Source organism: Cladophialophora bantiana (assembly GCF_000835475.1).
Source record: "Cladophialophora bantiana CBS 173.52 unplaced genomic scaffold supercont1.13, whole genome shotgun sequence".
Taxonomy (NCBI): Eukaryota; Fungi; Ascomycota; class Eurotiomycetes; order Chaetothyriales; family Herpotrichiellaceae; genus Cladophialophora; species Cladophialophora bantiana.
The window spans coordinates 1127400-1152665 of NW_015971587.1; the positions used below are offsets into that span (position 1 = coordinate 1127400).

At 51.0% G+C, this 25266-nt stretch overlaps 12 protein-coding genes across 12 annotated transcripts; 7 read left to right on the forward strand and 5 right to left on the reverse strand.

Moving 5' to 3' along the window:
• Positions 1-1849: 1849 nt before the first annotated feature.
• Z519_08768 (uncharacterized protein) lies at positions 1850-2319 on the forward strand (the record flags this gene model as incomplete). Its single annotated transcript, XM_016766496.1, has 2 exons — positions 1850-1979; positions 2039-2319. 2 exons carry the CDS (start codon positions 1850-1852, stop codon positions 2317-2319), a joined length of 411 nt encoding a protein of 136 aa, XP_016617654.1.
• Positions 2320-2770: 451 nt separating this feature from the next.
• Z519_08769 (uncharacterized protein) lies at positions 2771-3600 on the forward strand (the record flags this gene model as incomplete). Its single annotated transcript, XM_016766497.1, has 3 exons — positions 2771-2798; positions 2867-3216; positions 3307-3600. 3 exons carry the CDS (start codon positions 2771-2773, stop codon positions 3598-3600), a joined length of 672 nt encoding a protein of 223 aa, XP_016617655.1.
• A 2413-nt stretch (positions 3601-6013) lies between these two features.
• On the forward strand, positions 6014-6526 carry Z519_08770 (uncharacterized protein; the record flags this gene model as incomplete). The annotated part of the gene is made up of 1 exon (XM_016766498.1): positions 6014-6526. The coding sequence occupies one exon, from the start codon at positions 6014-6016 to the stop codon at positions 6524-6526; it is 513 nt and encodes a 170-aa protein (XP_016617656.1).
• A 358-nt stretch (positions 6527-6884) lies between these two features.
• On the reverse strand, positions 6885-8167 carry Z519_08771 (uncharacterized protein; the record flags this gene model as incomplete). Its single annotated transcript, XM_016766499.1, has 6 exons — positions 6885-7049; positions 7171-7346; positions 7431-7535; positions 7614-7714; positions 7778-7867; positions 7947-8167. 6 exons carry the CDS (start codon positions 8165-8167, stop codon positions 6885-6887), a joined length of 858 nt encoding a protein of 285 aa, XP_016617657.1.
• A 1376-nt stretch (positions 8168-9543) lies between these two features.
• Z519_08772 (uncharacterized protein) lies at positions 9544-9927 on the reverse strand (the record flags this gene model as incomplete). The annotated part of the gene is made up of 1 exon (XM_016766500.1): positions 9544-9927. The coding sequence occupies one exon, from the start codon at positions 9925-9927 to the stop codon at positions 9544-9546; it is 384 nt and encodes a 127-aa protein (XP_016617658.1).
• Positions 9928-10432: 505 nt separating this feature from the next.
• Z519_08773 (uncharacterized protein) lies at positions 10433-11512 on the reverse strand (the record flags this gene model as incomplete). The annotated part of the gene is made up of 1 exon (XM_016766501.1): positions 10433-11512. The coding sequence occupies one exon, from the start codon at positions 11510-11512 to the stop codon at positions 10433-10435; it is 1080 nt and encodes a 359-aa protein (XP_016617659.1).
• A 696-nt stretch (positions 11513-12208) lies between these two features.
• Positions 12209-14320, forward strand: Z519_08774 (uncharacterized protein; the record flags this gene model as incomplete). The annotated part of the gene is made up of 1 exon (XM_016766502.1): positions 12209-14320. The coding sequence occupies one exon, from the start codon at positions 12209-12211 to the stop codon at positions 14318-14320; it is 2112 nt and encodes a 703-aa protein (XP_016617660.1).
• A 1107-nt stretch (positions 14321-15427) lies between these two features.
• Z519_08775 (elongation factor Tu, mitochondrial) lies at positions 15428-16904 on the reverse strand (the record flags this gene model as incomplete). Its single annotated transcript, XM_016766503.1, has 4 exons — positions 15428-16295; positions 16345-16607; positions 16658-16686; positions 16742-16904. 4 exons carry the CDS (start codon positions 16902-16904, stop codon positions 15428-15430), a joined length of 1323 nt encoding a protein of 440 aa, XP_016617661.1.
• Positions 16905-17532: 628 nt separating this feature from the next.
• On the forward strand, positions 17533-18546 carry Z519_08776 (uncharacterized protein; the record flags this gene model as incomplete). Its single annotated transcript, XM_016766504.1, has 2 exons — positions 17533-17706; positions 17797-18546. 2 exons carry the CDS (start codon positions 17533-17535, stop codon positions 18544-18546), a joined length of 924 nt encoding a protein of 307 aa, XP_016617662.1.
• Positions 18547-18932: 386 nt separating this feature from the next.
• On the forward strand, positions 18933-20784 carry Z519_08777 (uncharacterized protein; the record flags this gene model as incomplete). The annotated part of the gene is made up of 3 exons (XM_016766505.1): positions 18933-18942; positions 18993-19009; positions 19066-20784. The coding sequence occupies 3 exons, from the start codon at positions 18933-18935 to the stop codon at positions 20782-20784; spliced, it is 1746 nt and encodes a 581-aa protein (XP_016617663.1).
• Positions 20785-21071: 287 nt separating this feature from the next.
• On the reverse strand, positions 21072-22781 carry Z519_08778 (uncharacterized protein; the record flags this gene model as incomplete). The annotated part of the gene is made up of 1 exon (XM_016766506.1): positions 21072-22781. The coding sequence occupies one exon, from the start codon at positions 22779-22781 to the stop codon at positions 21072-21074; it is 1710 nt and encodes a 569-aa protein (XP_016617664.1).
• Positions 22782-23998: 1217 nt separating this feature from the next.
• Z519_08779 (uncharacterized protein) lies at positions 23999-24637 on the forward strand (the record flags this gene model as incomplete). Its single annotated transcript, XM_016766507.1, has 1 exon — positions 23999-24637. One exon carries the CDS (start codon positions 23999-24001, stop codon positions 24635-24637), a length of 639 nt encoding a protein of 212 aa, XP_016617665.1.
• Between the last annotated feature and the right edge of the window lie 629 nt (positions 24638-25266).

The following is a 25266-nucleotide window of genomic DNA, read 5'->3' on the forward strand; positions in this document are numbered from 1 at the left end:
TGTATCTTGGACACCCACTTCGAATCTTGGGATGATGTGGGGATGGGAATCTCGCTAGTGAAAGGTATTCAGAACCTGGTTGAGATTATCAACATGTGATTGCAACCTGTCGCGGTATATCTTCAACGAGTCTTTATCTATATCCCATAGAATCTTCGCCTAGTTGGAGGCGATTTTGCGTCTCAGGAGCTCCCTTCTTTTCTGGCTTGGGCCAGCGTCAGCTTCGCCCTTATCGTCAAGCAATTTGGCGCCTTCGCGGTATTTCTTGGTCGCATTGTCCAGGTCTTCCAGCGTGGTTGCGCGATTCTGGATCATGTGATCCAGAGCTTGTTGCATTTATCGGGCCATTGATGTAGCGTGAGGCGGATACTGATGCCGGCGTCGATATATCTCCAGCGACATGGAGCAGGTGATCCTGGGCACAACGTAATCCGAACAAGGCGTTTTCTAGTTCTTTTGGTTCGCGGCTTGCATTACGTTTGCATGACGTTAAAGCCTCATAGAGCCTGTAAGACAGTTGCGAGAGTAGAATTGTGTCACTAACGCCGAACCCAAATGACATTGCAGTGAAGACCATTGATCAGGCTGAATTTAGAGGGGCTACATGAAAAGTGAAGAACCGCGAAGGAACAGCTTTATCTTGGATCCTGTCGCAAATGGCAAAGCAGTAATACAAGAGCGGACCATCGTAAGCACGTTCGAAGCGTGCTTCAAAGTGCTGAGCTTTTATTACTGCCGACTGCTTTGGTGTTTACACGAAGATCGGGCGAACGGTCCGAGGGGGTGACGAGAGGTTTGTTCAGCTTCTGAAGCCTTTCGCTTGGCCTGCATACTCACACTGGCCATTGATTCTTTGGACCAGTCCTTGTCTGCGGTATTACGAGGCGAACAGGCAAACAAAGCCCCTAGCCCTTTTCCCATCTGGTGAGATTGGATCTAGAGCGGCCTCCCCTGCCCCCTGCCGCCTCGATAAAAATTGCTGCCTTCCAGCCTTACCACCAAGAACATCATTCTCATTCTCTTTCTTGACTATCCTCCTCCCATGATGCACATCAAGTGATAACATAGGCTTCTCTACACTGTCAGTCGACCATAGCCGCAAGTCAAGCAGATGATGGATCTGGTTCTGCGCGCGGCTTAGAACGCCTCCAAATCCAAGGTCTCAAACAATTCACTTCCTCCAAATCCGAAAAAAACCAGCAAAGAGACCATTGTTCTGCGTAGCAACACGCCGATCTCAGCGCTATCGGACAAACTACGGGGTCTGTCGTTCTCCAACGGCTTCTCTACTAGGTGTTTTTGAACATAAGGTTAACCGTTTGTAGGGCTTGGTTATCAAAGTCTCGACTTGCTCTCTCGTAACAGTGAGAGGTGGACATCTCATCACACTAAACTACAGTTCAATGAATTCGAGCACATCACGGTGGTCCAAGACCACTTGTCTGAACCTAGCAAATCTATCCATGTTGATGACAGACTGATTTAGTACACAAATTGACACTTCGGCGGCCCCGATTGAATTCAACGTAGATGAAAAGAACTCGAAACGCTACGGCGTCAAGGGCGATAGGCTGAAGGAGGCCCGTGGGTACAAATCGTGTTTTACCGGACACTGAGGATGCCAGATGACAAAAAGCTTCACCAGCTGCCCGCATCACTGGGGGCTTTCCCCCTTTATAGTGTTGCTGGTTATTCTGGCAACCTGGCCGATGAGATTGAACAGGCAGGCGGAGTGCTCATACCCATGTGGCAGCGAGAGGTACTTTGAATGAGCCTTGATGCTCCAAGTGACACGCATTATGCTTTGAGATTCGATGTTGGACGCATCAATGCCATCTCTGGACTGAAAATGGATGAAACAAAAGAATTACCGGAGGACATAGAAGACACTCAAGTCTACGTCGTCGTCCCGGGCCAAAATTGGCTCGATGGGATTTGTGTTGCACCTAGGGTCGTCCGGCAGTTTGTGGCCATGCCATGTGAGTTGTTCGTCTGCCGTCTTTGAAGCACAGTAATCCGCCTGACGAAGCGATATCAGTGGGCTCTGGTTACACTGTCGAGGGCCAAAAGACAGGAAAGGAGAAACATGGAGGACTACGGATCGAGATCATTGCTTCTTTCAAGACAAACCTGCGAACGTGGATCAAGTACAAAGATCAGTCTCTAAATGCAGCAGTACTCCAACACCGTCTCCAATACGATCGCCTCGACGAATTCGAAACAGCGCGTGAGGTGGGGTATGAAGTAGGCGACGAGATAAGGATGTGCCCACAGAAAACCCTTGAATTAGTTCCATGCACATTGACGGATATGATTTAGGAAGGGCAGAGAGACGCAGATTGTGAAGTAAGTACTACCCGTTTCTATGGCGACATATTGTTAATATCGAGCCTGTCAGCTCACAGCGATTTAGAGCAATATCATCGAGTTTCCCAAAGACCGGAAAGTGGGTAAGATGTCTCTTTATTCGCAAAGTCCTTTGCACAACATAGATCAAGCCTCCAACTTTGACATGGACTGGTCCTCCTCCTCCTTGCTCTCAGAGGATTCCTTCTATTCTTTAGCGCCAACGCCCTTACCGGGGGCTTTGCCCTAAACTTTGCAGGCCTCCCCGCCCTCCCTGCCAGCCTACGGCTCCTTTACAAACATTTGTTCGATACCTCCAGTCCCTGAGCCATCATGATTTCTCGCACCTCCTAGAGATCAACGGCAAACAGGACAAGTGGGAACAGAAATCAAAGCCAAAATAACGACCAAGGATCTTAATGCAATGGGTCTTGCCGCAGGCGGCAAGCTCGGTAAGTAACCCCATATTAGAATCATGGGCCCATCACACGCTCAAGGGTGGTTGTTGCATTGACTATAGTGTGGCTCATTTATCCGCGTTTTTCACAGTTCAAGACATCTATCGCGACCGTAACCCAGCCCAAAGCTGCGAGGCTCGTCCATGCCCACATCCTGGATCCGGCTTCCAGCGAGGCTGTGACCCATATCGTCCCTCCGCGGCCGCCAACGGACGCGATAGGTTACATCAAAGAGGACGGCTCGTTCTTCGTCGTGGAAGAACAGCCTGAGAACCGAGTTGAGGACGGAGACTTTGACAACGTCAAATCTGTCTCGGGGATGGACAAGGATCAAGCTGTCGAACCAGAATCGTCGCTTGATCCAACGCAGGCAGCCCAGTGCAAATGCGGGATCAGATTTTGTGACTGCCGTGTAAGCCTATAGCCCGTGACATTGCCAGGGCTAGTCTGTATCTTTGCTAACGAAATCGGGAGATACAGGGTTCGCCCTTGCGACCACCAGTTTTGCAATGGCTGCATCCGCGAAATGGACCAGTCGTCATTGACTAGGGCCTTCACTTCCGCCGAGCCACAATCAAGAGGCAAATGGGTATGCGCGTCATGCAAAGCCGCGGTAACCTACGTCGCGGGCTTGTCTGCGCCCATGAACCTGTCTGGAGAAGAAAGTTCAAGGTCAGCGTACTGGTCAATGGGCTCGAGGTCAAGGATGGTAGAGTCGGGTTCAAAATCGTTCAGCAGTCAAGGGTCTGAGAGGCTGGCTCGAGAGCAACTGCTGGAACCTTTACGAAGTATCTAGGGGAAAGGAATAATACTGATCTGTCTAACTGGAATCTATTGGAGTGAAAGCTCCCCGATACATGAGTTAGCGCCGCTTTTTGAGATCGATGACTTGGATATCTCCAACAAAAGTTCCGCCGTCTTTGGAGGATTTTAGGGTTAATCTACTGGAACGCCAAGTCAAACTGTTCTCTTGCTTGGACAAGACACATTCGAAGAATCTCAACGGCCCTTTTCTCCATTGGAGCTCATTTGGATTGACGAAAATATTTCGTCTCATCTGTGAATGATGCTTAACGACGCGAAATTAATGCTTACAACCCACTTGACAGGCATGTAACAAACAAACATAATCTCCCCAACCAGTAAGCTTGATTCACTGATTTTGGACAGTCTGCGCTTTTGCTGGACATGTGAAGAGCAGCGACGTCACAGTAGTCACTGAAAACCCCATTTTCATTGTCAAAATAGTTGTCTCTGATGATTGGTATGAGAAGTAGTAGAAAGAGCAGGCGCTACGTGATGCCCACGCCTGCCTTGGGGCTAAATATCCTCTTCGCCATTTGATGCTCTCCTAAGCCTACCTCATGTTACTGGCTCACCTTCAAAATTTGGAATTGGTGTCGTGCGCTGATCGCAATTTATTTAGGTAATCATATTGGCGACGCAAGCAAGAAGGAAAATGGGAGTGATGAGCTGCAGACGGTTCCACCGTGTCCATATTCGACTTTGAACAAGCCTTCCAAATCGCTGTCCGCTGAGATGTTTCAAGCGCGGCTAAGAACAATAGGCATGGTGTGACTCTGCAGTCCTTTGTATTCCTCCCAGAAGTCCACAGTTAGTATGCTGTGTGTGTGAAGTTGTGGGCCGCCGTCTACTGGGTACTTTGGGGTGTAGTGCATGGTGAATACCCGCCTTGGTGCTGGGTCAATCCTATTTGGCACTAGTGCCAAGGTTTCTTCGGTCAGAGCTATTGGACTAACTAGATGCGGCAATCAGAAGTTGGGTCCGGCGCTCTATTCGCGAATACCAGATTTGTGCCACCAGTCGCCCGTAATCTCTTGCATGACACGATATCCAGTATTCATGACCGCTGTCGTTGATTTCATCAAGACCCGGTCTACGCCGACTACAATTTAACCATCATCCCCTCCGTTCCACATGGTTCTCCTTCCCGTATCTTGAGTTTTGATTGTCATCACTCTTGCATACAAGTCATTGCTCCTTTTGTATCAGCTGCGCTATCAAGCTATGCTGACTGCACTCTTACCGCATCTGAGCTCCAAGACTGAAGACCCAACACAGGCGACATATCCCTCCCAGAAGCCGACTGTAGCAATGAGCGATTATTTCTGGAAAAATTGGCCATCGCATTACCCACTCAGAACCCTTGAAACTGTGCCCCAAGGGAAGCCTAAGTAGCTACCTACATAGTATAGTATTAATTTCCACTAGAATCTTAGCAGAATGCGGAGGTGCGTCTGGTCCGACAGCAACAGGTCAAGGAGGTGATCAAGAGGTGTTGGTCTTCATACCAGGAGAGGGCATGGATGCACGATCATCTGGCTCCATCTCTGGCAGAGCTCGTGATGCCTTTAATGGCTGAGCTGCGCTTTTGGTAGACTCGCTCGATACTCTTTGGATTGAGGGACTGAAAGTCGTAGTTAACAAGGCCGCTTTAGCCCCTGTCAATCTCGAATTCTCTACGCCCACTGACGACACAATGAATCTCTTCGAGCGAGACCACCGTCCACTATCTTGATGACTTCTTGGCTATTTATTATCTCAGTAGTAACGAACCGTTGCCGACCAAGGCTATGGAAGTAGGCGGGCTGCTGTTTGTTGCATTTGACACTCCCAATCATCCGCCAATCACAAAGGTGGGATTGGAAGAAGGCTGCTAATGGACCGAGAAGCAAGTCCCTGGATTTTACCCGCCTCGGTCAGCTCACCAGTGACAACAAATGGAACGATGCCATCAATAGAGCTACGAGAGCCTGTTTGACCGGCGGCAAGCCAAGACGAAGATCCCCGGACTCTGGTCTGTCGTTGTAATCCCCCGAGAAAAGGACATGACTCGCGACCGGAGCTTTACTCTTGGTGGCATGTCCAACTCATTATATAGGTAATTTGCCAAATAATATGTCCTGCTCGGAGGCTTCGAGCCAATATATCAAAAGCTGCATCACGAGTCGATGACTGCTTGGATTCAACACTTGTTGTTCAGGCCAATGACACTCACAGGTGCAGACACCCTATTCGGCTAGGAGGTCCGCGTAGATGATAACGGCATCTTATAGGAGCGAAGAGGCCCGTATCTATCGTGCTCTGCAGGTGCCATATTCGCCTTGGATGGTCACTTATTTTCCAACTCTGATCATGTCGAGATCGGTCAAGAGCTTTCGGACAGGTATGTCTGGGTCTACGAAAACATGGCTGGAGGTGTCATGCCTGGGATCGCCTACTTTGTCGCCTGCCCTTCAAAGGTCAATTGTACCTGGGTTCTAGCAACGTATGGCGCCGCCGTCCTTGATCGTGTAGGCTTCATCTCGACAAACAGTAACGCTAACGACATTGTTGTTCAAAAGCGACTTCCTCCAGGCTGTCCCGACGTCAATGATGGTCGCTGCATTCTTCGACCTGCAGCAATTAAAAGCGTCTTCATTATGTACCGATTTATAGACGGCAGAAACTACCGGGAGAAGGCAGGGCGGATGTTTGGGTCGATCAAGAAGATCACCAGGACCGAATTCGCCATTGCTTCCATCTCTGATGTTACAGCTACCGATTTGGACCACTTACCTCCCAGGGATGATCAAATGGAGAGCTTCTGGCTGGCTGAGACGCTGAAGTATTTCTATTGGATCTTCAGCGAACCGGACCCAGTCAGTCTGGACGAATACGCGGTCAACACCGAGGCACATCCCCTTCAGCGTCCGACCTAGGTGCATGAACACGAATGGTTGGGTACGGGTGCAGGAAGACCTATCCTCCGACGGATCCTGAGCTACTCAAGAGCTATACTGAGTGTAGCCCCAGTAGCTTCGCCTTCCATACACAGACAGATGAGATGGGACAGGTAATAATGCATTCAAAAGCCGACCACAAACTCTCCTGGTATGCCTTTCAACAATTATATTATTACAGAAGTAGAAAATACTGAGTTAAATTTTACCAGTCTCGAGCTTGTAAACTTCCAGACCCCAGTTTTGACCACATCATCAACACAACACGACCAACGGACCTCTTCCACACGTGGTTGTCCTACCCATCCGTTGCTGCGATATTGTCTCGGCCAGCTCCCTAAGCTTTGGGAGTCGGTTCTTTCTTCTTCTCCGAAGCGCCTGGGATTTTTGTGCTGAGGTCTCCGAGCGGAAGTTTGATTGGGAAGTCCACGGACTGGAGTATCAGTGTGAAGAAGAGGTACCAGCCCAAGATGGAGAAGACGAATACGAATGCACCCGCAGCCTGAGTTTTACATCAGTCAGCGCTAGTCCATGAACCGTCGGGATGCAAGTCATTGTCCATCGAGTCCCCATGGGAATCCTGGTTGCTTTGACACGGGGATACGTTGAGGGGACCAACTCACTTTTTGGCACTTACGAGCAGTGTTCACGTTGCCGTCCGCAACTGTCCAATAGCACGCCATCAGCATAATAAATGCAAGGTCGATAAAGAAGAACACCAAGGCAAAGGTGATGTTGGTACGAAGGGATGCGACCAGGAAGAAGAAGGTGACGAGGGCCATGGCGAGGAAGAAGAAAGCTGTGTAGCAAAAGTGGTGTCAGCGTGGATCTAACCATTCGATTCAATGGACCGGCGTGGGGGAACTGCAAGCCTAGAGCTTACCATAGCTGGAATAAAACTCTGCAATGCCGTCTGGCTGGGTGAGGTAGAAGGTTTGGGCGTTGAACTCAGGTTGGAGCGTAGCTCCCAGTGCCAACCAGAACGCACCTTACGAAAGAAACAGCGTTAGCGACTCGTCCATCGAACTCGCAACTTCCCAAACAGACGAGAAGATCGTGTGCTCACCGTAACAGGCGAAAACAATGAATGGAAAGGTGTTGCCGATGATCCATTCCAAAACAGCGCCCAGTAACTGAAGGAGGCCGCCAAAGAAAAAGAACGTGCCTCTGGAGGCAGATATCTGGTTAGCAGATACAGCACGGGAAGATCGACTCATCATCTAGACTTACATAAGAGCAGCCCCTTGACCGCCGGAGCCTCTCCATTCCATGAGATTACACCCCAACGGCAGAGCAGCGATTAGGAATCCCATCAATGGCCTACAAATCATCCCATTCTATTAGCTTCGCAATCTCGAGGCGTCATTCTGCGCTTCCCGTCTGAACAGCTTAGACTCACATGGGCGTAGGGTTTGCGAATGTGCTCCTGAGATGACCGAGTCGTGCGGTGTACGGGGTAAGGTACATCGACGCAAATTCGTCCCTAGGCATCATCTTGGAGGTGGTCTCGTAACGAGTCAGGTAGTCACTGTGTTGGTCGTGAGACCCGGCAGGGTGGATAGGCTCAAGGGAGGTGCCGCCATTGGTAAGATTGTCGTTTTCTAATCCATTCGTCGCCATCTTTGTTCAATGCTTTCGCTCTCGACGTTCCTAGATTTGCTTGAATGGTTGAGGTTTTCAATATCCTCTTGAGAGGTTCTATTCCAAGAGGAGGAGGAGATGGAGGACGTGAGAAGATGCTTTGATTCCATCTTGTGCTTTATGTGGGTTCTGTTTCCACTGACTTTGCCTGCAAGGGCCTCCGAAGGACTGGGGTAGAATACGAGGTCGTGCTCGACTTGTTGTCTTGGATCATGCGCTCAAGTCAATGGACCTGGTGCTTGTCGCATTCTTTTCGCGAGACTCCTTCGCAGATTGCACAGTTGGGATGGACTGCTTGAAGCATGGCTCGCATGATTAGAAATAAAATCTCCTGAGCGGGACGAACTTAGCAGCCTGTTGAACCACTAACGACGTCTTTAGGGTGACATCAATCATAGCATTTTGCTAGTCCATAACGCTGTTGGGACCTCATCTGGCACAACTGTCCCATCCACTTAGAAGGTATCGTCCATTATTGATCGATGTACAGCAGCAGTGGCGTTGAGCTACCATGCTGGCGCAAGACATGGCCAGACACCAACACCACAAGAAAAATCCAGTTGGACCGCTGATTTGTGGTACAGACAAAGAGCCAAGCAATAGCTCGGTAGACCGGTCCAGAGCATCACACGATCCTCACGTCTGTTTCAATGCGCGGATGGCGCCACTTTTCTGCTGCCTTTGTACGGCCTGTGAACTGGCACCGGAATCGTATGATGGACCTGACTCGCCTTTTGGATTGTCGTATGCTCAATTGCCGAAGGAGGGAGCAACCAGCGCAATGTGCGAACAAGACGAAATTAACGGCTTTAGGGCTACGGCAGCATAAAATGTAAGGAAAGTTTATCCTTATTACATGTCGTTCTCGTAGATTAACGCAGTTATCGAATATGGTCCATGGATTCGGCTGGCGGGCCGCAGCTCTTGGTAGCGCATTCCACAGGCTCCAGATGGTACATGCATGACGATGATGATGCGGGGGGGAAACCCGGGGAATGTCGTGTTGAACGGAGTAGTTGTAGATCGAGTGATCACTGATCAGCCACCGGCTCATCCGCCCAAGTCCGATTAGAGACCTTGGCTAACAAGGATGCAAGCAATCGCCCATCCAGGTAGGTACTTGAGCAGGCGATTTTGCTTAGAACAGCATTTGGGGAACGTACATCACACAGACATAAACAATGACGGCATTGCCATTGTCTTTGAGGCGCCCAATCTGCCCAAAGCTTGTATACTGTTACGCCTGAGCTTCTCCATTCCAAGCAGGAACCATACCGCGGAAACGGCGACCAAGTTCTCCCTTTTCTCGCTTTTGACAATGTTAAATACAAGACACCAGTTCCATGTAAAGACCATCAAGGAGAACTGCTACTTCGACCGTCTGCGTTCCTTTCATTCTGGCTAGAACGCCGCCTCAGCTCATCCGACTGCCGCCGCAATTCCTGCGAAAGCTCCCTCGCAAGCTTGATGTTCTCCTCGAGCGTATGGTGGCGGATGAGGACGTCGCCGCTGGCGCCGCTTTCAGCTTCATTCTCCTGGCCCCGCGAGATTCGTCGGAGGCTCTCTTCCAGGGTGTGGTGGAGAAAGACTTCGGATTCGTCTCGATTCTGGATCGGCGGGGGGACAGCCACCTCACTTAGACCGCTGTATGGGTCAGATGGACGTCGGGGTTTCGTTGGGTGAGAGGATTTCCCCCCCGAATCTTTCTTTTTGAACAGCGAAAGGAGTTTTTCCAACATGGTTTCGTGATCGATTGTAGATGTGCGCTGATAAATGCGCGTTTCAATATTGTCCTGGTTGGCGATATTTTGAGACTCACAACTTGGGAAGATAGTGTCATCTTAGGCACATTTCCGGGGCACTGACGTTTCCTGGAGGTTGTGAATCAATGTTTTAGCACTGTTTAGATATCGGGGATCAGGAGATGTCCGGCTACCACTTAGACAGATTCAAGGTGCCGCCTTCTGTGCGGGCGATGTCCATCACGCCACCTGCCGGAGACAAAGGGCTATCGAGGCATCCAGTGCGAGGGCCCGCTATTATGATAGATAAATACCACGTACATAGTTATATGAAAAGGTACATATCTAGACAAACCCATTAGCGCAGGGGAAATCTGATTTCTATTTTCCCTCCAGCTCGTACTTAATCTCCGTTGGACGCTCCATGTTGCTCATTTCTCACCCACAAGTGGTTCTGTATATTGTAATATCCTTGCGGTCAAGTGTCTCTGCAGAGGTGTCTTCAGATTTCTGGAACTTGCTGTGTTGCACAATGGATGCCTCCACCCGTCCTAGGCAAGATGTTGATCGGCACCTGCACCACCTCCCTCTCAGGAAACAATCGTTTGAACAACTCAAAGGCCGCAATGTCCTGTCTATCCTGCCCGAATTTGGGCATGATAACGCCCCCATTTACAAGGAGATAATTGACATATGATCCAATGACTTCGTTGTGCTTATCTGGTGGTCCAAGTAGTGTTGCGTCCGGTTCCTCGCAGTCGTACACGGTTAGTGTGCGGCCTTTTGCGTCTTTTGCGGATGTGAGGATAGAGCGGGCAGAGTTGTAGACGCCGATTGCGGTGGAATGCGCATTTGGGCCAGGCTTGCTCAGGAGCACGACGCCAGGCGATGTGAAGCGTGCTAGCGCGTCGATGTGGTAGTCTGTGATATCGTAGCCTTTGACGCCGGGTATCCAGATGAAATGCGTGACCCCGAGCTTGTCCATGAGCTCGGCCTCGATTTCAGATTTGGAGAATCCGGGATTACGGTTGTCGTTGATGATACAACTTTCGGTGCCGAGGAAGGTCCCTTCGCCGTCATGCTCGATGCCGCCTCCTTCTATGGTGATTTTTGAGGTTACTATTGTTTCGCTTTCATACGCGGCTATCTGGGCAGCGACGTTCTCGTCGCCAATGGCCGGGAGTTTGCCGCCCCAGTAGTTGAAATTGAACTTCACTGCCGTCCGTTTACCCGTTGGCAAGTCTTGCACGAAGACAGGCCCGCTGTCACGGATCCAGAGTTCGCTTACTGTGGCTGGTCCAACCGAGACATTGTCGCTGGCCATAGATGTTGCTTGTGAGATGAGTCCGTCCTGGGCGTAGAGGCGGACGGATTCGAAGCGAGAGATAGCGTTGGCGATGTGCACCACTTCGGATTGTAGCGCTTCCAGGTGCTCTACGCTTTCAGCGGATTCCATGCTGGGGAAAGCCATCAGCGTGCGCGAGTGGCGAGCGCTTTCCGCTGGCATTCGAAAGCGACCCTGCTGGGCGGCTTCTGGGGGTTGCTGTTCAGGCACATCCGACGAAAGCCTGGCAGCCGACATTCTCGACGGTATTGTTGTTGTCACTGCTCGAATTCTACTTATCGTTCGGTAGGGTGATCTGGATTGGACTCTATTTGCTAAGAAAATCAGACAAGATATATTTTGACCAAGCCGCGACGCCGACGTGGGATGCATGCTGCTACTCGCACAGCGGCAATAGAACCCATTTCTCCACACTTCAGAACATTAAAAGGCAGCATTGTCGCTGAAAGTCAATCCCACCACGCAAATGTCCAGCGTCTCAAAGTATTTCTTATTCAGGGGCCGCGTCGGCAGGACCTTCCGAAAACGGTTAGACAAACCGCGAAGGTTTTCTCAATTTCCAACCTCAACTCCCAAAAGCATTCAGTCTGGATCCTACAGACAGTGGATATCAACCCCATATCGCTGTTCCATACCGTATACGGTGTGTTTTTATCAAGTAATAGAGCAGGACATGTGGTGAGCATGGAAAAATAAGCTCAGGGAGACGATCCAGTTGCATCTTGTTGCGCGTGGCCCGCAATCTTCATCCAGCTTTTAACGCAGGTGTGTAATGTCCTTGTCTTGATTCTTGCAATGTCTTAGAATTGGTTGTGCATGGGTTCCTTAAGTTCGTATTCCGCAGAGATAGGACCTTTTCAACAAGTTCTTCCGACTTGATCCTCTCGTGACTCAAGACTCAGAAAGATAACCCACCTCAGGAGCCCAAAGAATATGTCATCGGACGACAATATTGTCGACGCGACCATCACCGATTTGCAGAGAGCCCTTTCTTGCGGGAAATTGACATCAGTCGATCTGGTTGCCAAGTATCTCCTCCGCATCAGTGCCTATGACTGCAGAAACACTGTCCTTAACTCAATTCCATTGATCAACGAGAATGTGTTCGAAGAAGCAGCCGCTGCTGACGATCGTCGTGCTGCTGGACAGGGCTATAGCACCCTTGAAGGAATCCCTTTCACAGTTAAGGACAGCTACAAAGTTCGGAGAATGACAGTAGCCAGCGGCTCGGAAGCCTTCGAGAACCTCATCGCCAATGAAGATGCCTTCACCGTTAGAGCTCTGCGAGAAGCTGGTGCAGTCTTGCTAGGTCGGACGAACATGTGCCCCATGGCATATGGCGGAATGCTTCGTGGGGTATACGGTCGAGCTGAGAGCCCCTATAACAAGAACTATCTCCCTGCCGCTTTTGGATCCGGGTCGTCGAATGGGAGTGGCGTCTCTGTTGCAGCATCTTTTGCTGCCTTTGGTATGGGCGAAGAGACAGTGTCATCTGGCCGTTCTCCTGCTTCAAACAACGCATTAGTGGCTTATACCCCTTCGCGGGGAGTCATATCAATTCGCGGCAATTGGCCGCTGTATCCAACTTGCGATGTTGTTGTTCCTCATACACGCACCATGGACGACATGTTTGTCCTGGTGGATGTACTTACCAGCCAGGATCCTGAGACCGCTGGTGACTTCTGGAGAGATCAACCTTTTATCCAACTTCCACCGTGTCCATGGTATGCGCCTTTGACGATTCCTAGAAATCCCGGATATTTGAAGGGAAAGCGAATCGCAGTTCCGCAAATATACCTCAAGCAGCACGACAGCGGACCATATGTCTCTCAAGCGATCGAACCGTTGTGGTGTCAGGCAAGAGCGGACCTTGAAGCCACCGGTGCAAGCGTCGAGATCATTCCAGACCTCCCAGTCTTTCCTATATACGAACAAATGCTGCGCAAGCCCGACAATCGAAATGTACCATCATCTCTCCCCCATCTCCCGGACGACTGGAACGCCACCGAGCGGGGGCTTCTCATCGCTCATGCCTGGGAAGATTTCCTGCAGAACAACCACGATCCCTTCATCCAATCTTTGACCCAAGTAGATCCGACAAAGATCTTTCCTCAGTTGCCTCGGGATAATCCTCAAGTCAAGTTTACCGAGCCAGCCAATGCCGTCCATTGGGCGAAGTTGGCAAGCTATGTTGCCGATCGTCCCAAGTCAACCAGACCAGGCAAGAGCGCCATCTACGACGTTCCTCATCTTGAGGATGCCGTTAGCGCTCTTGAGCAAATCCGAGTCCAATTCTTCGAGCGTTGGATGTCGGATCACAACTACGATTTCGTTGCTTTTCCCGCCGCAGGCGATGTTGCCCGTGCCGACGCAGACGTTGAAGACAAGAGTGCAAAACACGCTTGGACAGATGGGGTCAAGTATAGCCATGGCAATCGCGCATTGCGGCACGTAGGCATACCAAGCTTGACGGTGCCGATGGGTATTCTGGAGGACTCCAAGATGCCTATAGGTTTGACGATTTTAAGTAAGGCTTATAATGATTTCAACTTGCTCCAAGCGGGTTATGTATATGAGCAGAGCAGCAAGAGGAGAGTTGTGCCGCCATTGACGCCCCCTTTACAATCGGATGAGATACCGAAACAAGAACAGGTATTGCGGAAACCGCGACCGAAATTGTCAGTCACAAAGTGCAACACAACCCCAGCTCAAGATGGCAACTTGATTGTGTCACTTGAAGGTTCGCTGTCTGCGGAAGTAGGATTTAGGGACGATTTCAATCCTATCCTGGAAATCTACGTCGATGGCCAACGTGTCCCCGCATCATCGCTCTCGATCAAAGCACTAACAGCAACAGGCCGGCGTCCGGGCGTTTCAGGATTTGGCTGTGAATACCCAACTCCCCCACCACCAGAACAAGACGACCGCAACCGCGTTGTCGGCAAGGTCGCCAGAGACAGTATAATGGTCATGATCGTCGCACGGAACGGCGAAGATGGCTGGCCGTCGGGATATGTGAAATTGCTTTACAATGATACAAGTTAGCGCAGGTCTCTGAAAGAGCTGGCATTGGCTGCAAACCTCTCCTTCGGTGGACTTTGAGCGATGCTGAGCCAAAATTGAGCAATTCCAGACTGGACTCAAGTGAAGCGGCGAAGCGGTAACGGAGACTGACAGAAGTAGATTCCGAGGCGGCCGGTGAGTATGATATAATAGCCATACATCCAATAGGCAAAACTTAGCCTCTTCAAGGCGTATTTGTGTTCCCGAGCCCAACTGGTCGCTATTTCAACTGACTCGTGCTTAAACGCCTTTTCGGTGATGGCTGTGTAATCCGGAACGCGTTGCGCGAGAGAATGCGAACCTCGACAGAATGTTTAGGACAAGAATCTGCCTTCTATCGCCGTGCGAGGTTGTTATTTCAGCGAGTCCCAGAGGGCCAGTCTACTACACGTGACCAGGCTGAAGACCCGATTTGCTGGGGCTGAGGCCGAGCTCGCGGCTAATTATTTGTGGTATACGCAGCAGGGGGCACCTAATCAAGGCAATGAATGCTCGACGATGCGGTACAGCAAATCGGTCCTTAGGGTCAAAGAAGCAAGCAGAAGGCACATCCTGAAACTAGTACAGTGGTTAGCTCCTCGATTCCTCTGAGGGGCAAGCCGTGACGGCTTCTGAGCAAGACACAACCGATGGAGTTCTCAAATGCTAACACCTGAAGAGAACAAAGGTAGCTGAGGGATAAGTGGAAGGCAGTCAAGATAAAGTAGATAAATGGGTTGACTTGATCATGAGTGAAAGAGGTGCCGGGTGTTTGAGCAACTTCACGAGCAAGGCGATAGACGGAGCTGAGAGCGGATGATGCGATGGGAATCTCCATTCCCGACTAGGTAGCATGTTTAAACACTTTTTGGAATTGAAGTTGAGAGGTTGGTATATGCAAGCTTCTTCCATCCCAGATCGGACTCCCCAATTGTTGCAATGCCCTCGGTCATGATCGTCCCAGTCTGTGACCCGAAATCCCTGGCAAAATGTACATTCCAAAATTCTGACACGATGAAGACATGACACATTTTGATACAAAGCTCCAAGGCGTCAGTGCTAGCGGTAGCCCTCCTCTTGTCTGCTTCTGCACCTGGAGAATTACCCGACCTATTTCAGGACTCGGGTGATAAGGCCAGTCGCCACCGTCCGTCCACCTTCTCGCACGTTGAAACGTTCACCTGCTTCCATAACCACTGGGTGGTGTGTCTTCAAAACCATCTCGAGATTGTCACCAGGCATGACCATCTTGCTTGGATCCTCAGTGCCCTCAGGGAACTTGAGTTGTGCCGCCTCATCTGCCGTCCGGATGTAGACTTGTGGCTTGTAGTTCTCAGTGAAACCTGACTTTCTGCCACCTTCCTCTTCGGTCAAAATGTACAGCGACACAAGCGCTTCTTGGTGTGCCTTGGCAGTCCCGGGAACGGCAATCACCATTCCACGCTTGACGTCTTCTCGCTTGACGCCTCTTAGGAGAAGACCGGAGTTGTCACCAGCTCTTGATTCTTCGCAGGACTTCTTGAATGTTTCAATGTCTGTAACCTTGGTTTTGATAACCTCGTCACGACCACCCACAATCTCAACCTCGCTATCCTTCTTCAACACGCCTCGCATAACGCGACCTGAGGCGACAGTGCCTCTTCCTGCGATGGAGAAGACTTCTTCGACCGACATGAGGAAGGGCTTTTCAGTGTCTCGGACGGGGGTTGGGATCCAGGTATCGACAGCCTCCAGCAGAGCATCAATCTTTTCGACACCAATCTCGGGTCTGGTGCCTTCGAGCGCACATAGAGCAGAACCAAAGATGATAGGGGTATTGTCCCCTTCGAAGCCGTACGAGGACAACAGCTCGCGCATTTCCATTTCGACAAGCTCCAACATTTCAGGGTCCTCAACAGTGTCGACCTTGTTGACGAAAACAACAAGCTTTTGGACACCGACCTGACGCGCTAATAGGAGATGTTCTCGTGTTTGAGGCCTGCGCAAAGTCAATCTCAGGCATGGGCTTCAAGGAGGATGTATCTCACATCTGTCCATCACCTGCGGCAACCACCACGACAGCACCATCCATAAGAGCAGCACCAGTGATCATGTTTTTGATGTAATCAGCGTGACCGGGGCAGTCGACGTGCGAATAGTGGCGGTTACTGGTCTCGTATTCGATATGCGCAGTTGCGATTGTGATACCACGTTTTCGCTCTTCCGGAGCTTTGTCAATCTTGCCATAATCGAGAAACTGTGCTAGGCCTTTGTCCGCTTGTCTTTTCGTGATAGCTGCTGTGAGGGTTGTCTAGCGCCATGATAAGCCGAGGGCTCGACCACAACGGGGGAGAAATCTACCTTTCCATGATCGACGTGACCAATCGTACCTGAGAAAAGGTCAGAGGAAGAAACCGGAACAAGGGGAACAGGCTCGCCACAGACCAACGTTCACATGAGGCTTGGTCCGCTCGAAAACGGTAGCATATGCTCTGGCAGCGAATCTGTCATGGCCAAAGACTCTGTTGACAGGGTTAACACCTCGAGCGGGGGATACAATGTGCCGGGAAGTGCGCAGGAGAGAAACAACCGAGCGAGAGAAGGCCATCGCGACGCCGGAAGAAGGAAGAATGAAGGAAAAGAAGAGAAATCCCAAGACTGCAGCACGCGAAGATGGAAGATGATACGAGCAATAGAATTAATGCAGACACGGACCAGAAAAATAAAATGTTCTCGAACGAGTCTACAGGAGAGCTCCAGACTATATCCCAATCAGGGATAGTCAATATATACGGTGAAGCATTCTTGGCATTAACTACCAGGAGGTGTAGTTGAGATGAAGTATCGAAAGTATTCATTCTCACCATGATCCGCGCCCTTCTCTCCTACCGATACACAAAGTATTTGTTCTGCGCCAAGCACATCGACTCTCACACTCTCAACTGCACGCGCTGCAACCTCTCAAGGTATTGTTTCATTACCTTGTCAGAACTGGCCCTTAGATCTCGGAGGTCCCATTCTCATTTCGAGCTTCGTCGAGTCGGCCGCTTCCTCTATTCTTTTGCACCATCAGTGACCTAAGCGCGGGATCTCTCCTCTCAATTTGCTTCCTAGCCTGCATGTGAAGAGTATCAATCATAGCTTAAATGATATTTGCCATCACACCGCTGACAAGGGCTATCAGACTGTCGAAATAGATGTTAATCTGATTTTCGCAATTGAGAGCAGGAGATCAAATGGATGAAGGCAGTCTACAATATAATGGCGAGCTGTCAGATGCTAGAGGTTCGGCGCCACTTCCACCTGACCTAGAAGAACTTTCACTTGCGAAATTCGACGACCAGGTGGCTAAAGGACAGCTGATCTACGAGCCTTCAACGGCTGAGACTCTGGAAGACCAAGGATTCAAAGTAAGTGATTTTGTTCGGCCTCCGCTAGGCCAACAAAGAGAATAGCAAGTCACCAGCTCTTCCAAATTCGATCGGACCTGACAACCGCAGCTCAATTTTCAATTCGTGCCTCACCTGCGCCGCAAGCCCATCACCCCATCAGATGCGCCTGAGAGGAAGACGGGACAGGGGCATAATCCATTCCTCAATCCGAACCCGGAAGAGATTCTCTCAGCAGTCGGGCCATCGCACCTTCTGATTTTGAACAAATTCAGTGTCTATCGACCTAGTTTGCTAGTCATTACAAGGCATTTTGCACCACAGTCAGACGGCCTTGACCGCAACGACTTATCTGCTGCCTGGGCAATCTTGAAGCACTTCAAGCAGCAGTATATGGTGATCTACAATTGCGGCTTCGAATCAGGATCTAGCCAAGGGCATAAGCATATGCAACTTTGGCCATACCCAGACGAGCGGGAGCTGGGCTTCCAGCTTTTCCCAAACACAGTTGAATCGACAGTAAATGTTACTGACAATATACCCAATGTGCCTCACAAACACTTCGTTCTTCGACTTCCAACAGACGTGGACGCAAACATCCTTGTCAAAGCCTACGAAAAGTTGCTCAGAAAAGTTCAACAAAGCCATGAACAAGCCAGCGGAGGCACTGACTACAATGTGATCCTGGTCAAGGAGTGGATGTGCCTGATTCCCCGCCGGCACAGTGGCCTTGAGAGAGGAGCAGGCGCAAACTCTGCGGCTATGCTGGGCCTCGTATGGATTGCTATTGAAGCCGAAAAGGACATATGGAATTCTTCAGGGCCGGCGGAATATCTCAAATATCTTGGCATCCCAAGATAGCCTTCTACCTTGAACTTGGTCGGATCACAGGCGTCAAGATGGAGACGATAGACTTAGACAAAACTTATAGAATAGAATGACTAACTCACTTTGCCTCCACCTGCCCAGTTTTAGAGACAGCCACACAGACACAACACTAGCGGATAGCCCCAGTCAATTACTCGCAAACCATCGACGATATTACTGTGTTCTAGATTTAGCCGATGCAGTCAGTAATAAAAGGCGGCGAGTCGGATACCACGATTCACATGGTAAGTTTTGGGCGGATGTTTGTTTCTCCGTCGTCCGGTCCATGTTCCATAAACTCGACTTTTAGTCGGTCCATCCACAGCCACTCGACATCCTCAACATCAAAGCACTCGAGGACTCTTGTCAAATGACTAGACATGGGGAAAGGTCAGATTGCCTCCTCTCGCTCGCCTCAGCATGCTGACGAGCTTCTTCAGGGACCGATAAACTCTACGTATGAGCACTCCGCAAACATCAAGTCGTCAGCCGAGACTAACAATTCTCTACTAGATCACTCACTCCGAATGGGCCTCTTCCGACGCCTACTCAGCCAGCGCAGGCGCCGGCGTGCGTACTGACACCTCCCACCATGCCGCCTTCAAGAGACTGCCCTTCAACTTTTGCGCTCTAAGCCTGCAGCCTTTCAGCACACCCGTCTGCACGCCCGAGGGCATCATATTTGACCACGAGAACATCCTTCGCTGGCTGCTGAAACATGACACGAACCCGACGAATGGGAAGCCCCTGAAACAGCAGGACCTCATAAAGCTGAACTTTGCGAAGAATGACAGCGATGAATATGTCGACCCAGTCACATTCAAAGTGTTTACGGACAATACTCACATCGTTGCGGTCCGTCATGGCGATTCGGCGAATGTATTCGCATACGACACCGTCGAGCGATTGAATATCAAGGCCAAGATGTGGCGCGACTTAGTCTCGGACGAGGAGTTCTCAAGAAAGGATATGATCTCGTTGCAGGATCCGCAGAACATTGAGTCACGCAACCTGAGCTCGTTCAAGTACTTGAAAGATGGGGAAGATTCAGGAATCCCTAAGGAGGAAGCGTCGATCAACACAGCTAGTTTGGGTAGTGCCGCGGACCTGAAAATAATGAAGGCGAAACAGGCGGTCGCGAAAGCCAGAGCGGAGCGAGCGAATGTGCCGTTACAAGAGGACAAATCCCTGTCAACATCGATGTCGAGGAACCCCGTTAAGAAGACTACCTCCACAGCGCAGTCATCGAAACCAGCACCTTACAATGCGACCCGGCACACAACCGGCCAAGCCGCAGCCTCCTTCACCTCCACCGGCCTCACACCGCACACCTCCAACGCTCTGGCGACGATGACTGACGAAGAATACATTCTAAAACCCCGGCGCGTCAAACACAAAGGTTATGTCAGGCTTTCCACCACCCTCGGGCCCCTGACGTTGGAACTCAACCCCGAATACGCGCCCAAAGCGGTGTGGAACTTCATCAAACTCGCGCAGAAAGGTTACTACAACGGGATCATCTTCCACCGCAACATCCGCAACTTCATGATCCAGTCTGGAGACCCGACGGGGACAGGGCGAGGAGGGACAAGCATATGGAGCAAACCCTTCAATGACGAGCTCGAGGGGCCCCTGAAGCACGATAAGAGGGGCGTGCTGAGCATGGCGAACAAAGGTAAGAACACAAACAGTTCGCAATTCTTCATTACATATCGGCCCGCGGGCCACCTGGACCACAAACACACCATCTTCGGACGTGTCGTGGAGAATGACGATAATCAATCGATGGAAACGCTCAAACGACTCGAAAACGCGCCCGTGGACAGCAGCGATCGGCCCAAGGAGGAAATAAAGATCCTTGATGCGGTTGTGCTGATTGATCCGTTCGAGGAGTTTTGGAAGCAGAAGAACGAGGCCGAGCAGGGCGAGAAGGAGAAATCGGAAAGAAGGGCTGAAAGAGGTCTAGGAAGAGGTGGTGGTGGTGTGGACGAAGACCGCACGACGTGGACGGGGAAGAGGATACGAGATGACGGCACGGTCGATTCGGGCAGTGCACCCGGACAGGTCGGGAAGTATCTCAGGGCCTCTGAGTTGGTGAAGCAAGGCAAAAGCAACGACAACGAAGAGGAGGACGAGATTATCGAGTTCGTCGATAATGTGCCTGAGGAACCAGTGCGGAAAAAGCTGAAAGGGGGAGTGAGAGGCGGGTTTGGGAATTTCGATTCATGGTGAGATACTATCTATCTCTAGGTGCATGAGATTGGAAACGCCCCATTAACCTACCTTGTAACTGTAATCAAATATCCTACCCGACAACGAACAACCCTTATTGAGCCATTTTTTTGGTGTTTATCACCCCCTCTCTTCTTTTCCTTTGCCCTTTTTGCGTACCCCGTACATTGTCACGAACTTACCTTCTTCAAAGCCGACTTCACCGTTCCTCCTCGCATCGACTCTTATCCTCTACGTTTCCTGTGGAAAGTTCTCCAAAGGAGACGAGGCATGATTGATAATGGCCCCTATGGACAGGACCGTCGGCGCAAGGGTCCTGCCCGGGTTCCAGTTGGCGCAGGTTCCGTACCCGTCATGTCGACATCGAATTCTGCATCTACGGGGTAGATGGGGGAGTCACCTGCTTGGGGAGGACGTAGAGGATCATGAGGAGCACCGCCAGCACCAGCGGCGTCAACATTCCAGGGTGGGATGTCCAACTCACCGTCAGCCCAGCCTTCACAGTCCCTCACAGGCTCAGACCAGCAAGAATCGTCGGGCTGGCAAGTCGACAGCCCTTGCCAATTGGTTGCCCATTCGGCTTGGAGTGTCTTGGCGCGTTGCCACCAGTACTGTCTCACGTCGAGGGGGAGTTCTAGCAGATCAAACAGCTCTTTGAGTGATCGCTTTTTACCCTCTTGGAATAAGTCTGGGTACTTGGACGCTTCCTGAACAATGGTTGTCGTGGCGTCAATGTCGAATGCCGTGTCCTCCCAGAGTTTCTCAGGAGGAATATCCATGACGTGCAATGTAGGTACATTATGCGCCGTTCCCAATACTCCAGATTCTTCGACATTCATACTAGCACGTCCACGAGCACGAGCAGCTTCGATTTTTCGTATAACTGCCTGTGGCTGGGTGCCATCATCTCGTGGAGTCTCCTTCGCTTTACGCTCGGCCGCCCGGGCTAGAGCCGTTACGAAGACGACCCACTGGGAGAGGTCCTCAAAGGCCAGGGTCCCATGATGCTGTCGAAATTCAATAGTGCGCTTGTAAGACCGGTCTAGGTTCTCAACACAGTTGGAGAAGTTGACAAAGCATTCGCGTACAAAGAACTCAGTCTGCATGAAAGGTTTGCCACTTCTGGTAGTCAACAATTCGACCAGTTCGGTGCGGTCGCTAGCTCGGAAAATGCGAAGGAACGCATCTTCGCACAAGAACGCGGGCCCTTGGTTGCAACAATGGCGCGGGAAGTCCCCGGGCGGCCACTTTCCCACGAATCGATTGGTTCCAACGTGGTTGCGAGCATACGAAGCGATGTACCCATGTCTGTGGGGGTGGTGTAGCAAAGTTATCGTATCTTCGAATGCTAGGCAAATGAAGGCGAGATGCTGTAGAAATGCGACAGGTATCTCAACTTGGCCTTGGGGTTGTGGTTGTAAGCCGATGTGAACGTGAATGCCCGCGACTTCTGGACCGGATAGGAAAAAGTAAGGGGCATCTGGTGGGTGGTTCTTTGTTAGTAGTGCCACATAAGCCGCGAGCTCAACGAGCCCGTTGGGTTGAAAGCCAAATGAGTCGAGGTCGGGGACTTTCAGCGCAGGAGAAATGAGCTCCAAACCAGCGAACTGCCAGCCTGCCATGTCTCTGATCTTATCATCGGACCATTCACGCAGCTGGATGGGATGAGCAGGGAATTTAACAGAGCCATCGTGTGACATGTTCCATTTAGAAAACATGTCAAAGGACCCATCACCCTCCTGGGAGAGTTGAATCTTGACCCTGGCCCCATATTCACGCAGAATTTTGACGGCCTGAAGAAGGCCCGTATGGCTCTTATGCTTCGGGTCGTAACCTATAAGATTGTCACGGTTAGCTTCAAGCATACAGTCTTGTGGAAGTAGCATCTCATATGCTGGGTCGGATGAGATGATATTCATGTTGATACCGAAGAGGTGTTCGATCTCAATGCCGAAGGTCAAGGGAAACGCCCCGGCTGAACTGTCAGAGTCGGACATTTTGTAGGGTGTGGCCAATATTGGTTGCGATGTCAGTTTCGAATCGAGTCCTACTCTCACCTTGGTAGCCTCCCTGTTTTGACCCTAATCTTCGACGGGGGGCTCGCTCGAGCTTTAAATAGTATCGAGGACCAACAAAGGGGCGAGGATTGGAGGCATTAGAAGACAAGGGGCTTTATCTTAATAGTGATGTGCATATCAGCAGACAAAGCGGAGGGAATTGAGTCAAAGGAGGTGAAGAGTCCGTGGTGGTTGTTTGTTTCGCCTGGAGGAGGCACTGTTCGCTGCGAACAAAGATCCATGGTATGAGGAGAAGGAAGCGATAGACGAGTCGGCAAGCGGTGGCAGTGAGTAGCCGTAGCGGTGGCGATAATGGTAACATCAGTAGTGGTGATGGAAGAAGTGAAAGAAGGAGAGTACAGGGTTAAGAGAGTAAGTGAAGCGGGAGCTGGGGGGAGAAGCGGGATATTTTGAGATCTCACTTCACTTCCATCTCACTTGCATCTCACTTTTTACTCACTTAATCCCCCACCTGGCACCCTTTGCCCGTGGCTGGCTGGGGCCCCTTTACACCATCCTCCCATAAGGTTCACCGTGCGCAAATCAGAACATAAGCACCTCGATTCCACGTTCAGGCTGCCGTGGCTGCCCTGCGGCTGAAGCACCCTAAAGGCTGAGATGCATAGTTCCAGAAGCCGTGAACAAGAATATAATATTACTCCGTCTTTATTTGACCTGCCTACCCGCCGCCATTTCTACTCCATTCTCCACGCCCATCACAACTACTCAAGCGACTTCGTTGGTGGCCCCAGTGGTCAATCTTTGGGGGCGGCCAGTTGCCTCCCTTAATCGCCGACGCTTACCTCGTATCCCTCCGCCAAAACAAAGTTGATTGAAATCCGGGGGGGCGGCGACGACGACGCTCTTCTTTCACAATTGTTGCTGCCGGTGTCAACATCTTCTGCTCTTGTGCAACGACATATTGCGCGGGCTGTGGGGGTGATTGCTGTCTGTACAAAGCAAAGTGCCAGAACTCGGTGTCTTCGAAAGTCGGTCCATTCGTTTGCAGCGCTCGGACTCCGCTCGCTCGGACTCGACTGGCATCCTACAGGGCCATACAGCAATATCTCTCTTTCACTGCAAACGAGTCCCCTGTCCAGCGCACTCTCGACAGAGCACTACCTACCCGACATAAATCCGGCGTTGAACGACAAACCATGTCTTTCATGCAAACAACCTTCAAATCTGGCTGGATCACCGACCTCCTCCTACCCGCCCCGCCAGAGGGAAAGTCGCCCCAAGATGTGCTGGAGGCCGGCTTTGATCTGGCCCTCAAGATGTGCTCGGACCCGGTTCTGATGGCCCGGCTGAACCCACTGATCACGAACGTGGTCAACATCCCCGCCTCGGACCCAAAGGCGGTCGACTACATGGCTCTCTCCAGAGACTTCAAAGTCGATCTGAATGCTGAGTACGCGACCGAGGACTTCCAGCACTACGCCATCACGGACAAACTCAACGTGCTCCCGGGCTACAGTACCGACTTGACGTATTACAGCGCGATCCGTCGCACCAAGGACGGCATGGAGGCGCTGACGAATCCGGGCTCCGGGGTGACCATCTACGGCCGTTTCAGCATCCGGGTGGCCGAGCCGCGCGACGTCAAGGCCCTGGACGCAAGCGACGGCCGCGGCTGGATCGTCAACTTCTACGAGACCAACGAGTTGAGATGCAACAAAATGCTGAGCTACTACATCCGCGCCACGACGGACAAGTCGCACAGGTTGGCCCACGGGCGGTTCAAGGAGATGTGGTACCAGAGGATGAAGGAACTGGGCTATCCTGCTACGCCGTGACATGACGGGTTCCGGTTTCGAGGCGTCCGACTGCTCAGTTTGTCTCATTTTGATCGTTTGTATTTTTCAGGAAGGCGGGGAGTTGATGGTTTATCGCTGCTAAGGTTTCGGCCGGAGAAAATGCAACAACATGGATCAAGACCGAGGAAGATAGGATGAGCATTGCGTCTGTGGGGAAATGGGCGAAACATTAATATACGATGTCAAAGAAACGTTCGCGCGCGTGCGAGAGAAGGAGACACAGAGAGTGTATATAAGAACCCCGGCGTCGCAGCCGCACACGGAAGATGTGCCGAAAGGGACTAGGAGAGGGGGAGGGGGGATCAGGGACTGTTGATCACGGACTCGCCAGTACAAAGAGAAGAGAAACGGCGAGAGAATGGGACAGGATGGGAGGGGAGGAGACGGGAAGAGACGAGAGGAGAGACACAGAAAACCCGCAGACATTCGTCTCACCCTACATCGCCCAAATCGCCTCGCCTCGTCGCACATTACGATGTTATGCCATGTTATACTATGCTATGCTATGTTATGCTCTATAATTCGAACGAAATAAAACACGTGAAAAAGAATATTACAGACGCAAGGCTCATAGACCTGTCAATTAATTAATCGAGTCGCCCTCTGAT